Raw genomic sequence first — 15,401 nt, 5'->3', positions numbered from 1 at the left:
GGGCTTGGGGGTGCAGCCCAGCCCCTCCTTCCAGAGCAAGACGCCACCAGAGGCCGGGGGCTACCCCAACCTCCCTGCCAAGGGCCAGGGTATCCCTCCTAACACCAGCCTCGCCTTCCCACCCCCTACCACCGGCCTCTATGCACCGCACCCGCACCATAAGCCTTCGGGGCCCACGCCCCACCAACTGCATGTGTTGGGCCCTCGCAGCCAGGTGTTCGCAGGGGACAGCTCCCCCCAGAGCCTGCTTACCCCCTCCAGGAACAGCCTCAATGTGGACTTGTATGAACTGAGCAGTGCCCCCGTCCAGCAGTGGCCGGCAGCCACCCTGGCTCGCAGAGACTCCCTGCAGAAGCCAGGCCTGGAAGTGCCCCCTCGCCAGCACGTGGCCTTCCGGCCTGATGGCCCAGTGCCCAGTAGGACCAACTCCTTTAATAGCCACCAGCCGCGGGCAGTCGCACCAGGCCAGGCCGAGCCCTCCCTGCCTGCCCCCAACACTGTAACAGCCGTCACAGCGGCGCACATCCTGCACCCGGTGAAGAGCGTGCGGGTGCTGCGGCCTGAGCCTCAGACAGCCGTGGGGCCCTCCCACCCTGCCTGGGTGCCTGCACCAGCCCCAGCTGGGGATGGTCTGGACGCCAAGGAGGAGCACACCCTAGCGCTGGGTAGTGCGGGCTCCTACCCACTGGACGCCGAGTATGGCAGCCCTGACCGCAGGTGTCCACCCCCACCTTACCCGAAGCACCTGCTCCTTCACAGCAAGTCAGAGCAGTATGACCTGGACAGCCTGTGCACAGGTGTGGAGCAGAGCTTGCGGGCTGGCCCAGCCACCGAGCCCATAGACAGAAGTGACAAGGGCCACAAGAACACCAAGGGGGACAAAGGTGGGAAGGATAAGAAGCAGATCCAGACCTCACCTGTTCCGGTCCGAAAAAACAGCAGAGACGAGGAGAAGAGAGAGTCACGCATCAAGAGCTACTCGCCCTATGCCTTTAAGTTCTTCATGGAGCAGCACGTGGAGAATGTCATAAAAACCTACCAGCAGAAAGTCAACCGGAGGTTGCAATTGGAGCAAGAAATGGCCAAAGTAATTCCTCATTGCATTCTTACCATTTGCCCCTGGCTTGTCCTTCAGTTGGTAATAGGAAGCGTAGCAGAATCCCTTATCTGTCTCTGTTGTATCACAAACCCTTAACAGTGACAATGTGGGCCCATGGAGAAGTGCAGATATGGCGACTTCCCATTCTCAATTCCCCGGCCCCCCACCCCTTGGGAATCCGCAATAGCTGTGCATAATGTAGCCAACAGGCAAAGGAGTAAATGATTTTTACGGTGTGTCTTGATTCTTTCACAAAATTCATCAAGAGTAGCGACCAGCTGGCAGTGTGGTGGTTAAGGCGACTCTGTCCCACACGGCCGACTGCAGTTGGAGTCCCAGATCAGTGGCTTGAAAATCACACTGGGCAAGTGAGCTTGTGTTCCCGAAATCCCAAAAGGAGAGGGGAATGCAGAAAACGAGATTGTGGCATTACCACGCCTTGTGGGGACACACTCTCTCTCTTTCTCTCTTTTTCTCTTTTTCTCTCTGTTTTTCTCCAGTGAGCACTCATGCCCTTCAGCAAAAATTTTTTAAAAATTATCAAGGATTACTTACTAATAACAACATTTTGAAAGAGTAGACACAAAGTTTGAGATTTTATAAGTTGATATGACTTGATTGTTAAAGAAAAATACATCCAGTAGTGATCTATAATTAGTAGCCTGAAAGGGCTCTAATTAGTTAATAATTTTTCAAATATACCTTAATTGACACTAATATGCTAGAATAATTATTAATAAAATTATTTAAATTAAAATGTCACTCTAAAAATATTTGCATTCGTCCTGCTGTCTCATTTATTGACTTTTTTTCTGTTTTCCCATTTTTTTCCCTAGCTATTAAAATATTAGATTGTTCTAGGAATTCTAGGAATGCTGTGGTCCCCCTTTCACAGATTTTATTGGTAGCGTTTTCCCTTAGTGTTTAGAGCCTAAAGTCACCTGGAGAAAGAACTATTTTGTCTTACCTGTGGATTCTAGATTTGTGTCTGTATACAAAGAACGAAACGAAGTATTATCTTGGGACCAGCAGGTGGCATGGTGATTCAGACACTGGATTTGCACATGGCCAACCACGGTTCGAGTCTAGGATCTGGTGGCTTGCTTTCTTACTTTCCTTCTCTCTGTCTCTCTCTGGTCAAATTAAAATAATAAAAATAAAATTAAGTCTTTAAATAAGAAACCAGTATTACTTTATAGTGTATTAGTTACATTCTTCTGTTTACACCTTTCTGGAAATTAAATTAAGGTCCTCTCAGTTCCAGGGGATCCCCTGCCTCAGTCATTTGCTGCTTTGAGATTTCTCCAACATGACTCTTCCTTGATTGTCTTCTGTAGGCTGGACTCTGTGAAGCTGAGCAGGAACAGATGAGGAAGATCCTCTACCAGAAGGAGTCAAACTACAACAGACTGAAGAGGGCCAAGATGGATAAGTCTATGTTTGTGAAAATAAAAACCCTCGGGATTGGTGCATTTGGAGAAGTGTGCCTGGCTTGTAAAGTGGACACTCATGCCCTTTACGCCATGAAGACCCTGAGGAAGAAGGACGTCCTAAACCGGAACCAGGTGGCCCACGTCAAGGCCGAGAGGGACATCCTGGCTGAGGCAGACAATGAGTGGGTAGTCAAACTTTACTACTCCTTCCAGGACAAGGACAGCCTGTACTTCGTGATGGACTACATCCCCGGGGGGGATATGATGAGCCTGCTGATCCGGATGGAGGTCTTCCCTGAGCACCTGGCCCGGTTCTACATTGCAGAGCTGACTTTAGCCATCGAGAGTGTCCACAAGATGGGCTTCATCCACCGAGACATCAAGCCTGACAACATTTTGATAGATCTGGATGGTCACATCAAACTGACAGATTTTGGCCTCTGCACTGGATTCAGGTGGACCCACAATTCCAAATACTACCAGAAAGGTACTGTTGTAGGCATGCCACATCCACTAAACTAAGGCAACTGTTCCCCATCCTGCTAGCTCCAGACCATTTTGAAATTATCTGTCATTCTGTTACTTCATAGTTTGGTGTGACATCCTTCCCACCCACCAGAGGAATGGTATATAATAAGATTTTTTTTAAGTTAATGAATTTAAGGGTTTTTTAAAAGAAGTATTTATTTAATTCCATTTGTTGTTACTATTATTTTTTATTTGACTAGAGAGATAGAGGGAAATGGAAAGTGAGAAAGCAAGCCACCAGGTCCAGTACTCGAACTGCATTTGGCCATATGGGAATCCAGTGCCTTTAACCACCAAATCACCTGCTGGCCCCAATGAATTTAAATTTTACTGCATTTTTAGACCAAGAGGGTGTGACGTGGCCTTGGTGAGGAACTGTCATTACACTTATTAAAATGAACCCTAGGCCACTAGCAGATAGCATAATGGCTATGTCACTGGACTCCCACATAGTCGACCGCAGTTCGAGTCCCTGGCCCAGTGGCTTAAACTCACGCTGTGTGTGTGTGTGCCCAAGATCCCGAGAGGAGAATGGAGGAGTTTTTTTTTGGAGGAGAAGGGATTGTGGTGTGGCCATCCACCCTGGGGGGTGATTTCTCGCTTTCTGTCTCTGGCGAGCGCACACGTCCAGTAGCAAAAACCTCTTTTAAAAAAAATTTTAAAAATAAATAAAATAATAATTAATTAATTAATTAAAATGGACCCTAAAGAGGCCAACAGGTAGCACAATGGTTAAGGTGTTGGACTCCCACATGGCCAACTGCCGTTCTAGTCCTGGACCTGGCAGCTTGCCCTAATTTTCCCATTCTGTTTCTCTGTCTCTGGTGAACACATGTGTCCTGTAGCAAATTTTTTAAAAATAATGATAATAAATAAATAATTCTTTAAAAATAATAATTTAATATCTCTCATGGTTGGCTTGGTGGCACAGTGGTAGTGTGCTCTACTCAAGCAAAGCTGGATCATGTGGAAGATCATGGGTTTGGAACTCTAGTTGACTGTGTATGCCAAGTGCACTCCCATTTTTCTGGTCCTCTTAAAAGGCTAGGGATGGGGTTGTGCTGTGAGGCCCTGTTGAAGGTGCTTTTCTTTCTCTTACTTTCATGAAACAAACTTAAAAAAAAAATGTCTCACAATCTCCCAGCAAGTTCTCTCTGAGAGCTAACCTGAAAGTGTCAAGTGTGTTGTTTAACATCATTTCTCATGGTTGTCTATTTAGAAAAGTCAGAAATGGCTGGGCATTATGACTGGGATTCCTTTTCCTTTTTTGTCTGTCTGTCTGTCTTTTTTTTTTTTTTTTTTTTTGAGAGATTTTTGCCATAGAGCGCATGCGCTCACCAGAGACAGAGAGACAGAAAGTGAGAAATCACCCCCTAGGGGGATGGCCATACTGTAGAACCTTCTCCTCCATTGTCCTCTTGGGATTTTGGGCATGCACATATACACACCCAGCATGAGCTTTTAATCTGCCAGGTCTGGGACTTGAACCACAGTTGACTACGTAGGAGTCCAGCTACATAACTGTTACACCATCAGCTGGTCCCTTTTTCTTTCTTTTTTTTAAAATTTGCCAGAGGGCACATGTGCTCACCACAGAGAGACAGAGTCAGAGGGAGAAGGCACCCCTAATGAGGCATGGTCATGCTACAATCCCTTCTTCTCCATTTCTCCATCCTACTGGGATTTGGGGTACACACACAAATAATACACCTGGTATGTTTTTTTCACCAGGGCTGAGATTTGAACCACACAGTCGGTCATGTGGAATCTGACTCTCTTAACCAGTAGGCTATGGGGGCTGACCTGGTTAGAGATTTTTAAAGTAATCTTTATTTTTTTTAATCTTTTTAATACCATAGATCGTACCTTTATTTTTAAATCAAAACTGACCCTAAATGATTCTCATTATCTAGTATCAAAAGTCACTTTTGTTCATGTTTTTTCAGTCCTTTTAGGTTTTTCCATGCTCATCTTAAAGCATGTCTTATTTGACAGGAGTTATTCTGACCCTGGCCAGAGAAGTGCTCAGGATGCTGCCTCACAGCTCTCTGGCCTTTCCTCTTCACAGTGTGTCATTGCCAGCCCTGCACAATGTACAGATTTCCATAAGCGCTTCAGCCAGTCCTTCTGCCCTGGTGCTGGTGTTCTCAGGACTCGTCTCAGGTCCAGGACAGAAGGCTGCTCCTACAGAGCCGTAGGGGAGGATTCTTTGTCCTAATGTATCAGTAGCAGATTTGAATGCCTTTTCTGTCTTAAGCTATGGATTTGGCACACTGTCAGATCGTGAAAATTTACTTTCTTGTTCTCTTCTTTCCCTCTGATTCCTGGGTAAAGGGAACCACATCAGACAGGACAGCATGGAACCCAGCGACCTCTGGGACGATGTGTCTAACTGTCGCTGTGGGGACAGGCTGAAGACCCTGGAGCAGAGAGCACGGAAGCAGCATCAGAGGTGTCTGGCACATTCCCTGGTCGGGACTCCCAATTACATCGCCCCGGAGGTGCTGCTCCGCAAAGGTACGTGCTTTGGGCTGCCGGCCTCCAGCGCTCCACAGCCAGCCGCCCAGCTCAGGATCTTTACCTCAGGCCCTAGAGCCAGGTGAGCCCTAGCATCTTCCCAGATCCAGCTCTCCGAAGCTCTCGCCATTCCAGTCATAGTTTTGCCCTTAACATTCAAGCCTCCAGCACATCTCCCTTCCCTTCTCTTTTGGAAGCACCGTTGCTTCTAGGAGCGATGGAAGACACACACCCTTGGCCAGTGTTATCCTGCCCAGAGAATGACCCAAGAACTAGTTTTTACAGAAACAAATGATGCAACTCTGGGGCCGCAGGACTACAGCTGACTCTGTGTAAACCAGGCATTTCTAGACTCCAGCTTTAACTTTCTTGCCCAGATCCCTCGCCTAGTTGCACCACATCCAGCTGGGTATTGAGTATTACAGCATACAAACGTTATTTTCCTCTAATTCTGCTGGACTGGAAGTGCCTGGAAGGCACGATTTATGGACAGTAAAATTATTGGTGCTCAATAAACTTTGTTGTATCAGATATGACACCTGGTTCCGTATGAGAGGAACCCTTCAGTGATCCTGCATGGTGTGTGCACAGTGGGGCGTTTTCTGATTCTGTGTCATAGACCCAGAAATAGGCAGCATCTCCTACTTGACATTTTCCATTTCTGTTATTTAAATGTGTATCTGTGTAATTCTTAAGTAAAAGTTCTGGTTAGTAACTAGTGTTGTTAACAATAGCAATAATCTTTTAAAATTAAGTCTTTTCTTTTTAAAAAGCATCCTGTGTTTTTCACAGGTGATGGAAAGTAAAAGAAAAGTGATTGTCGGCCCCGTGATGACTGTTAGTGCTCTGGTGTGAGCCGCCTCCAGCCTGCAAGGAGACTCTTATGTGGCTCTAGCTTCTTTTATGTAGCATGGTGCTTCATTAGCATGTTTTCCCACTGAGCACTACATCCGTTTGTTAGGATTTTATAGAATTCACCTCTGAGGAGAAGTCCTGCCTGTGTTGAGATTGAACTTTGTCTTTCAGGATACACCCAACTCTGTGACTGGTGGAGCGTTGGAGTGATTCTCTTTGAGATGCTGGTGGGGCAACCACCCTTCTTGGCCCCTACTCCCACAGAAACTCAGCTGAAGGTAACTGGGGCAAAACCATGTACCTGCTTGCTTTTCTGATACGTCCATGAATCCTTGGTCAGCATCTGCTGTTTTATTCTGAGTAGGGTAGGAAGGACAGTTGTATATCACGGAATATTTTTAAGTAATGTTATCTTTTTTTTTAATTGCTTGTAAGTTTTTCAAATTTTTATTTTGATAAAGCCACAGAGTTGGGCCTAAATTTGGTTATGGGATGTCTATCTGAAATTTTGTTATTGGCCATCTGCTATCTTGTTATTTCCAGGCAAGAACTATAAATAGTGAGAAGCAGAAGAGGCGTGCACTTCCACCATAAACTAGGTCTAAAAAGAGCGCTTTATTTGGGTGTTACATCATGATTGTTTTTCATTTATCAGCTCTGTAGTCAGATTAGTTGTGCACATTCTTTTTTTTTTTTTTTTTTTAGAAGTTTTTGTTATGTGCACTCGCCAGACAGACAGGGAGAGACTGAGAGATAGAAAGCGAGAAATCACCCCCCGGGGGGGATGACCACACCACAGTCCCTTCTCCCGCATTCTCCTCTTGGGATCTTGGACACGCACGCACACGCACCTGGCGTGAGTTTAAGCCACCGGGTCTGGGACTTGAACCGTGGTCGACTACATGGGAGTCCATTGACATAGCCATTATGCTAACTGCTGGTCCCCAGTTGTGCACGTTCTTAATATTCATTTGAAGTAATTAAATAGTGATTCTGTCAATTAGTCATTTAATACTAAATAATTAATGACAGCCATTTGCTTTCTGAAATTATTAGTAAGTTAAAGATATAACTGAGAATTCAAATTAAGAATCTGAAATCTTGGTCTGGCAAGTGGTATAGTTGTTAAAGGCACTAGATTCCCATATGGCTGTGTGGTTCGAGTCCCGGGCCTGGCAGCTTGCTTTCTCACTTTCCTCTCTCGCTCTCACTCTGTCCCTCTCTGGTCAAATTAAAATAAATAAATAAAGTTAAATAAAATAATTCTTAAAAAATAATAATAACAAATGGAATTAGATAAATAAATAATTTTTTTTTTTTTTTTAAGAAAAAGAATCTGAAATCTTCAGTACACTTACCAACTAATACACAATTATAGGAAATTTTCACCTTGGAGTCTAGGGTAGAGCCTAGGTTTATTTTCACTCTAGGAATGATAAAAACAGGATGCAGTATCTGCATTCTAATTGAATTGCTGAGCCATTCATCAATTTGCCAAGATGATAATAACCCAGATTATTGTTTATTGTGGTAAAATATACATAACATAAAATTTACCATTTTAACCATTTTTAAGTGGATAATTCAATGGCATTAAGCACATTCACAGTGTATGACCCTTATCACTTTCTAGTTCTAATTTTTTTCTTTCTTTTTTTAATTGATGGAATATGTGCGCTCACCTGAGAGAAAGCACACGAGGAGGGCAGCAGAGACACCCCACAGTGGGGCATAGTCATGCCACAGCCCCGCTCCCCCTCCTTTATTTCTCCATCTTGTCGGGATTTTGGTCACACATGCATACATGCCCAGCATGTTTGTTAAGCTGCTGGGGCCAGAGTTTGAACCACAGTCAGCCATGTGGGATCTGGCTCTCAATGCACAGCACTTAACCCACTGTGCTATGGAGCCAGCCCTCCAAGTGTTTTCATCATCCAAAATGGAAACTTTGTCCTCATTAACCAGCTCATTTTCCCCTCTCCCCACCTCCTGCTAACCTCTATTCTGTTATATGAATTTGACCATTTTAGGTACATCATGTAAGCAGAATCATACTTAATTTTTTTGTGACTGCCTTACTTCACTTAGTATAACGTGTTCAGTATTCATCCATGAGGTAATATATATCAGAATTTTTTTTCTTCTTAAGGCTGAGTAGGCCATGTAGTTCATTGTGTGTATAGACCACATATTGTTTATCCATTCACCCTTCTGTGGGTACCAGAATTCTTTACACCTTTTGGCAGTTGCAGAAAGAGCTGCTGTGACATGGTGTAGAGTCCCTGCTTCCAGGTATTTTATATATATATATGTAGAAGTGGAATTGCCAATCAGTGTGATCATTCTATGCTTAACTCTTCTGAGGAACTGCTCGGAACAGCAGCTATAGCACCTTACAGTACCACAAACAGAGCACATGGGTTCTAATTTTCCCATGTCCCCAGCTTTGCTCAGTGGCAGTATCGTAGCCAATGAGATTTATCCAAGGCCATCATCCAAAATGGAAACTTTGTCCTCATTAACCAGCTCATTTTCCCCTCTCCCCACCTCCTGCTAACCTCTATTCTGTTATATGAATTTGACCATTTTAGGTACATCATGTAAGCAGAATCATACTTAATTTTTTTGTGACTGCCTTACTTCACTTAGTATAACGTGTTCAGTATTCATCCATGAGGTAATATATATCAGAATTTTTTTTCTTCTTAAGGCTGAGTAGGCCATGTAGTTCATTGTGTGTATAGACCACATATTGTTTATCCATTCACCCTTCTGTGGGTACCAGAATTCTTTACACCTTTTGGCAGTTGCAGAAAGAGCTGCTGTGACATGGTGTAGAGTCCCTGCTTCCAGGTATTTTATATATATATATGTAGAAGTGGAATTGCCAATCAGTGTGATCATTCTATGCTTAACTCTTCTGAGGAACTGCTCGGAACAGCAGCTATAGCACCTTACAGTACCACAAACAGAGCACATGGGTTCTAATTTTCCCATGTCCCCAGCTTTGCTCAGTGGCAGTATCGTAGCCAATGAGATTTATCCAAGGCGCGATTATTGCTAATTGAAAACTTTTCCCATGTCCTTGCCAACACTTGCTTTTTTTATTTTTTAATAGCAGCCATCATAGTCAGTGTGAAGTGGTATCTTGCTGTGGTTTTGATTTGTATTTCCCTAATAATTCATGATATTGAGCGTATTTTCATGTACTTATGGCTATTTGTATATTTTCTTTGGAGAACTATCTATTCCAATATTTTACTCTTTAAATCGGGTTATTTCTTTTTTTGTTGTCATTGTTCACTTGTAGTCTTTCTTTATATATTCTAGATACTAACTCCTTTTCAGATACATGCTTTGCAAATACGTTCTTCTATTCCATGGAACACCTTTTCACTCTGTTGATAATATTCTTTGATACATAAAAGTTTTTTTAAATTCTCAATGACATCCAATTTGTTTTCCTTTTGTTGCTTCTGGTATTATATCCAAGAAATTGTTGCCAAATCCATTGTCATGAAAGTTTTGCTTTATGTTTTCTTCTACAAGTTTTAGTTTTAGCTCTACTAAAATAACTATTAGGTCATCAGGAAAATCATGACATATTTTTCCATGTTTTTCTGTGCAAAAATAAATTATGACTTCTCTAATGACCCAATACTTAGGTTTAAACCAAGCGTCCCACCCATACACTCATTATCCCACTACCCTAGCAGGTAGCTGGCTATATTGGCCTTGTGTCATTCTCATTCTAAGTATAAGCAATGAAGAAGTTCCTTAGCTTTTCTTCTTACAGGAAGCACATCTCTGGGACAAATGTATTTACTGAAAATTCAGGTGGCTAGTTTGTGCAGTTGAATATTATGAACAAAGGCCAAAGCCACAGATTGAATCAGCTTTATTCTTTGTGAGATTACTTTTTTTTTCCTCACAAAACCCTAGTTGACCATCTCTTGGCCACAATAAATGCTGAATGATGGTTCATTAGAAATCCAGTTATTGCCATAACTGAAGAAATGTCTCAGAGCAGTCTTTACATTTTTGTGGAAAGCACAGTTCTTCAGCTAAACAGTATTTCTGACAGAAGAAAATCAATACCTTTTTGTTTGCATTTGGCTTCATCACCCCATATCCCAGCCTGTGAGCCGCTTACTATAACCACACTCACCTTTTGTAGCTTCTCACATCACCAATTGTGGCTTCTGTGTGTGTTCTAACTGATAAAATGAATAATTTTTTAAAGTCAGGTCACCACAGTCTGTCCCCAAACTCTCCTAGATGTGAGGAGAAACTACACCTTCAGTTCTGTTGTCTCTTCAGGTGATCAACTGGGAGAACACACTCCACATTCCTGCCCAGGTCAAGCTGAGCCCCGAGGCCAGGGACCTCATCACCAAACTGTGCTGTGCTGCGGAGCATCGCCTGGGGAAGGAGGGAGCTGACGACCTGAAGGCCCACCCGTTCTTCAGCACCATTGACTTCTCTAGTGACATCCGGAAGCAGCCAGCCCCCTATGTTCCCACAATCAGCCACCCCATGGACACCTCAAATTTTGACCCTGTAGATGAAGAAAGCCCTTGGAATGATGCCAGTGAAGGCAGTGCCAAGGCCTGGGACACACTTAACTCCCCCAATAACAAGCACCCTGAGCATGCGTTCTATGAATTCACTTTCCGAAGGTTCTTTGATGACAATGGCTATCCCTTTAGATGCCCCAAACCTTCAGGAGCAGAAGCGTCACAGTCCGAGAACTCCGATTTAGAGAACTCTGATCTGGTGGACCAGACCGAAGGCTGCCAGCCAGTGTATGTGTAGATGATAGTGGGGCACCTGCAGCTCTCTTCTTCAGAGGTCCTGGTGCCCGGCTGGGCATTGAATAGGCTGATGAAGCTGAGGGCAGCTTTGTTTTACATTAGTCTATTGTTACTTTACCCGAAATCCTGTTATTCGCCAAGAAAGCCCAAAACAAACAAGAAAGGACTCAAGTCGAGATCTTCATTTCTAGATTCTAGTTGATGGGAAGTGGAGAGAGACAACATTACTTTGAATTGGTTTTTGAGGACCTTCACTGCATTAAAACAATATTTTAAAATTTTAGTACAATTTAGAAAGAGCACTTATTTTGTTTATTACCCAATTTTTTTCTTACTAAATTATAGGGATTAACTTTGACAAATCATGCTGCTGTTATTTTCTACATTTGTATGTTATCCATAGCACTTACTCACATTTAGGAAAAGACATAGAAACTGAAGAACATGTGATAAATCTCTGTGCAATAATATAAAAACAACACAAAAAGTTAACTCTGCTCAGAAGTCACGGAGACCATTTTATTCACGCAATGGTTTTTGTTTTTATTGTTTCCCACATTTCAAAATTGTGATGTGATATGTTAAAAGCTGCTTTTTTTTTTTTTTTTTTTTTTTTTTTTTTTTTTTTTTTTTTTTGTTTTTTGCATATTATAGTGTAATAGAAAGTGTGAGCAAGGTGATGATATGGGTGTGGTTTCAGATGTCTGGTGTGTGGAGAGTACTGCACGAGCAGGGTTTCTTCTATTATAAAATTACCATATCTTGCCGTTCACAGCAGGTCCTGTGAATATGTTTTTACTGAGTGTCTTTAAATGAGGTTTTCTAGACAGTGTGCTGATAATGTATCGCGTGGGTGACTTCTCTATGATTGTATCCCTTACTGTTTTGTTAAAAAAAAAAATGCAGATTTGTGACTCAGAGGTGGCTTTTTGTGTGTGTGTCTTAGGTATGATTGAATTATTTTGGGGATAAACTTAAACATTTGTCGTGTACTAAACTTATATACATCAAAAGGGATTGATTCAGCTATGCCAAAAATATGTTAATTATGGACCTATGTGCATTTTTGTAGTCTGTAAGCTCTTGCATTCTTGGTGTAGCTGGTATGTGGAATTTAATAGCTATGATCCTACTATTAAATTTTTTACCAACAGACTGCCCACCCTGGAAGGTTAAATGAAGGTTATTCCTCCTGTTATCTTAGACAGCTGAGATGTTACCATGATGAAATTGAGTAATCTTAGGGTTCTTTCATATTTTTTCTAAGTATGCTTTGAAGTGTCAAGTATTAACTTGGTTTAAACAATACACTTTTCTAACCTTTGTAGAAAGCAAATATTCTTCAAAGTGATATTGGAATAAAAAATAATTAAGCCATACATATTTTCTTAGACCTATAGGTATATATATACTATATAGATAAACACACAAAATATTTCTTATTTCAAATTAGTATGATTCCTATTTAAAGTGATTTATATTTGAGTAAAAAGTTCAATTCTTTTTTGCTTTTTAAAAAATCTGATGCATCATATTTTTCATTATATTATTCCACATATTTTTCCTTTGACGTCCTTAGCGTAATGTATCCATTATTTAGTATATACCTAGGCAACAAACTTAAAAGTTTATCAGTGTCTAAACTAAAAAAGAAAAAAAAAAACGATTCCTGTGTACTGGTTTACATTTGTATGAATGGCATATTCTGAAGTCTGCTGTGCTTGTAATCGTGACTGTCAGTATTTTTGCTATTTTATAGTAATGCCATGTTGTTATTTACAGCGCTCTGACATACTTTCATGTGGTAGGTTCTTTCTCAGGAACTCAATTTAACTATTATTTATTGATATATCATTGCCTTTGAGAAGCTTCTACTGGCACAATTTATTATTAAAATTTTGAATCCAAATCTCTTGGTTGGCATCATGTTTTGTTAGCATGTGTAAGTTTTTGCTGTTATCAGCACGCTGTGACCCCCTGTATTCCCCATGGTGCGCATGCAGCCCGGGTTGCAGCATTGATGGAGCCACACTCACAGAGAGAATGGGAGCCTCCCAGCTCGGGCCCTGCTCAGGAAGGGCCTGGATTCTGCCTCTAATTTTAGAAATGGGAAAATGTTATGCCTGTTTTTCTGCATCTGTTTTTCTTTTTTGTTTTTCACTTGACAATGCATGTTGGCAATCTTGATTAGCATATAAAGAAATTCTTCATAGGGTCAATAGATGGCATAATGGTTAAGGTCCTGGACTCTCACATAGGCAACCACAGTTTGAATCTTGGATCTGGCGTCTTGAAACTTAGGCCACATGTGTGTGTACCCAAAAATCCCAAGAGGAGTATGGAGGAGAAAGAATTATGTGAGGACCAGCAGTTAGTGTAATGGCTATGTCGCTGAACTCTCATGTAGCTGACTGCGGTTTGAGTCCCAGACCTGGTGGCTTAAACTCACGCCAGGCACACGTGCATGCGTGCCCAAGATCCTGAGAGGAGAATGGAGGAGAAGGGATTGCAGCATGGCCATCCTCCCGGGAAGTGATTTCTCACTTTCTATCTCTCTGTCTCTCTCTGTCTTTCTGGCAAGCGCACGTACCCTATAGCAAAACTCTCCAAAAAAAATAAATAAATAAAAAAGAACTGTGGTGTGGCCATCCTCCCTGGGGAATGATTTCTTGCTCTTTGTCTCTCCATCGAGCACATGCACTCTATACCAAAAATCTCAAAAAAAAAAAAAAAAAAAATCTTCAGGGGCTGGCAGGTGTCATAGTGGTTAAAGGCACTGGTCTCTTACATGGCTGACCGCAGTTCAAGTCCTGAACCTGGTGGCTTGCTTTCTCACTTTACCTCTCTCTTTCTCTGTCTGATCAAACTGAATAATAATAACAATAAATAAAGGTAAATAAACAAATTTTTTAAAATCTTCACTCTTTATCATTACCACGTAGTGTTTTATCATGAAGGTATTATAATCAAACCATCTCATACTGATGTACATTCGTGTTTCTGATCTCTGTGTTATAAGCAGAGTATTAGGGTAAATTATCTCTTACAGCCATCCTTTTTGGTATGTGAAGGAAGTATGTAGGGCAGATTTCTAGAAGTAAAATTGTTTGTTCAAAAGTTAAGTCTGGGGGACCAGCAACTGTCATAATGGCTCTGTTGCTGGACTCCCACATAGTCGACCGCGGTTCGCGTCCTCGACCCAGTGGCTTAAACTCACGCCGGGCGCGTGTGCGTGCGTGCCCAAGATCCCGAGAGGAGAATGGAGGAGAAGGGATTGCGGCGTGACCATCCCCCCGGGGGATGATTTCTCACTTTCTGTCTCCCGGTCTCTCTCTGTTCGGCGAGCATACGCGCCCTATAGCAAAAAACTCTCAAAAAAAAAAAAAAAAAAAGTAATATCTTTCCAGGACAAAGAGCAGTGTTCTTACTGCTTGCTATAAAAAGTAGATTCTGAAACTGGCAGGTGGCATGGTGGTTAAGGGCGCTGGATTCCCACATGGCTGACCGCAATTTGAGTCCCAGACCTGGTAGCTTGTTTTGCTTTCCCTCTCTCTCTCTCTGGTCAAATTAAAAAGTAATAATAACAAATGGAATTAAATAAATAATTCTTTGGGAAAAAAAAATGTAGATTTCCCCAAGGTCAGACTACCTCAGCAGAATCCATCTGGATTTTCCATGCTGCCCCTTGCGACTTGGGACCAAGGGCTAACATGCGTACACTCCTGTTATGTGCTCTGATAGGAAAAATAAAGCCCTTCTTTTTTTTTAGTTAATTTTTTCCTTACATGAGAATTAATGACAGAAAGCTACATTAAGCACCCTTAACAGAGTCTCAACTGATCTCCCCACTCGAACTTTCTGAGCCAGCCAGGGTCATGGGCACACATGTTCAGCATGTACAGGTCAACTGGAGAACCAAACCTGCCACCTTCCATATGGATCCAGTATCGCTTGAGCAATGCTTTACTGCTAAGCCACCAAGCCAGCCCAGGAAGTCCTTTGTCTCTGTTCCAGGGGCCTTTTGTCTTATTCCAGCATCCAAGAAAGAGTGACAGACTAACTGACTAGCTTGTATGTAAGTTAACATCAGTTTTAGCGCTAACACCAGGTATTATGATGACATCTATTCCACTAGAAACTAAGGCATGGAAATAT

General features: G+C 42.3%; 1 protein-coding gene and 1 pseudogene across 1 annotated transcript in view; both read left to right on the top strand.

Moving 5' to 3' along the window:
- LATS2 (large tumor suppressor kinase 2) overlaps nt 1-13,155 on the top strand; it is a 74,165-nt gene extending 61,010 nt beyond the window's left edge. Inside the window, exons 4-8 of the mRNA XM_014592009.2 lie at nt 53-1,087; nt 2,437-3,019; nt 5,395-5,577; nt 6,604-6,710; nt 10,753-13,155. Coding sequence (XP_014447495.1) covers nt 53-1,087; nt 2,437-3,019; nt 5,395-5,577; nt 6,604-6,710; nt 10,753-11,247 — 2,403 coding nt within the window. The 3' untranslated portion in view covers nt 11,248-13,155. The remainder of the gene's footprint in view (nt 1-52; nt 1,088-2,436; nt 3,020-5,394; nt 5,578-6,603; nt 6,711-10,752) is intronic.
- LOC114009836 (uncharacterized) lies at nt 9,436-9,549 on the top strand (annotated as a pseudogene).
- Nucleotides 13,156-15,401: the final 2,246 nt, after the last annotated feature.

This window comes from Tupaia chinensis, unplaced genomic scaffold, assembly GCF_000334495.1.
Source record: "Tupaia chinensis unplaced genomic scaffold, TupChi_1.0 Scaffold000634_1, whole genome shotgun sequence".
Lineage (NCBI taxonomy): Eukaryota > Metazoa > Chordata > Mammalia > Scandentia > Tupaiidae > Tupaia > Tupaia belangeri.
This window is presented reverse-complemented; position numbering and strand designations above follow the sequence as displayed.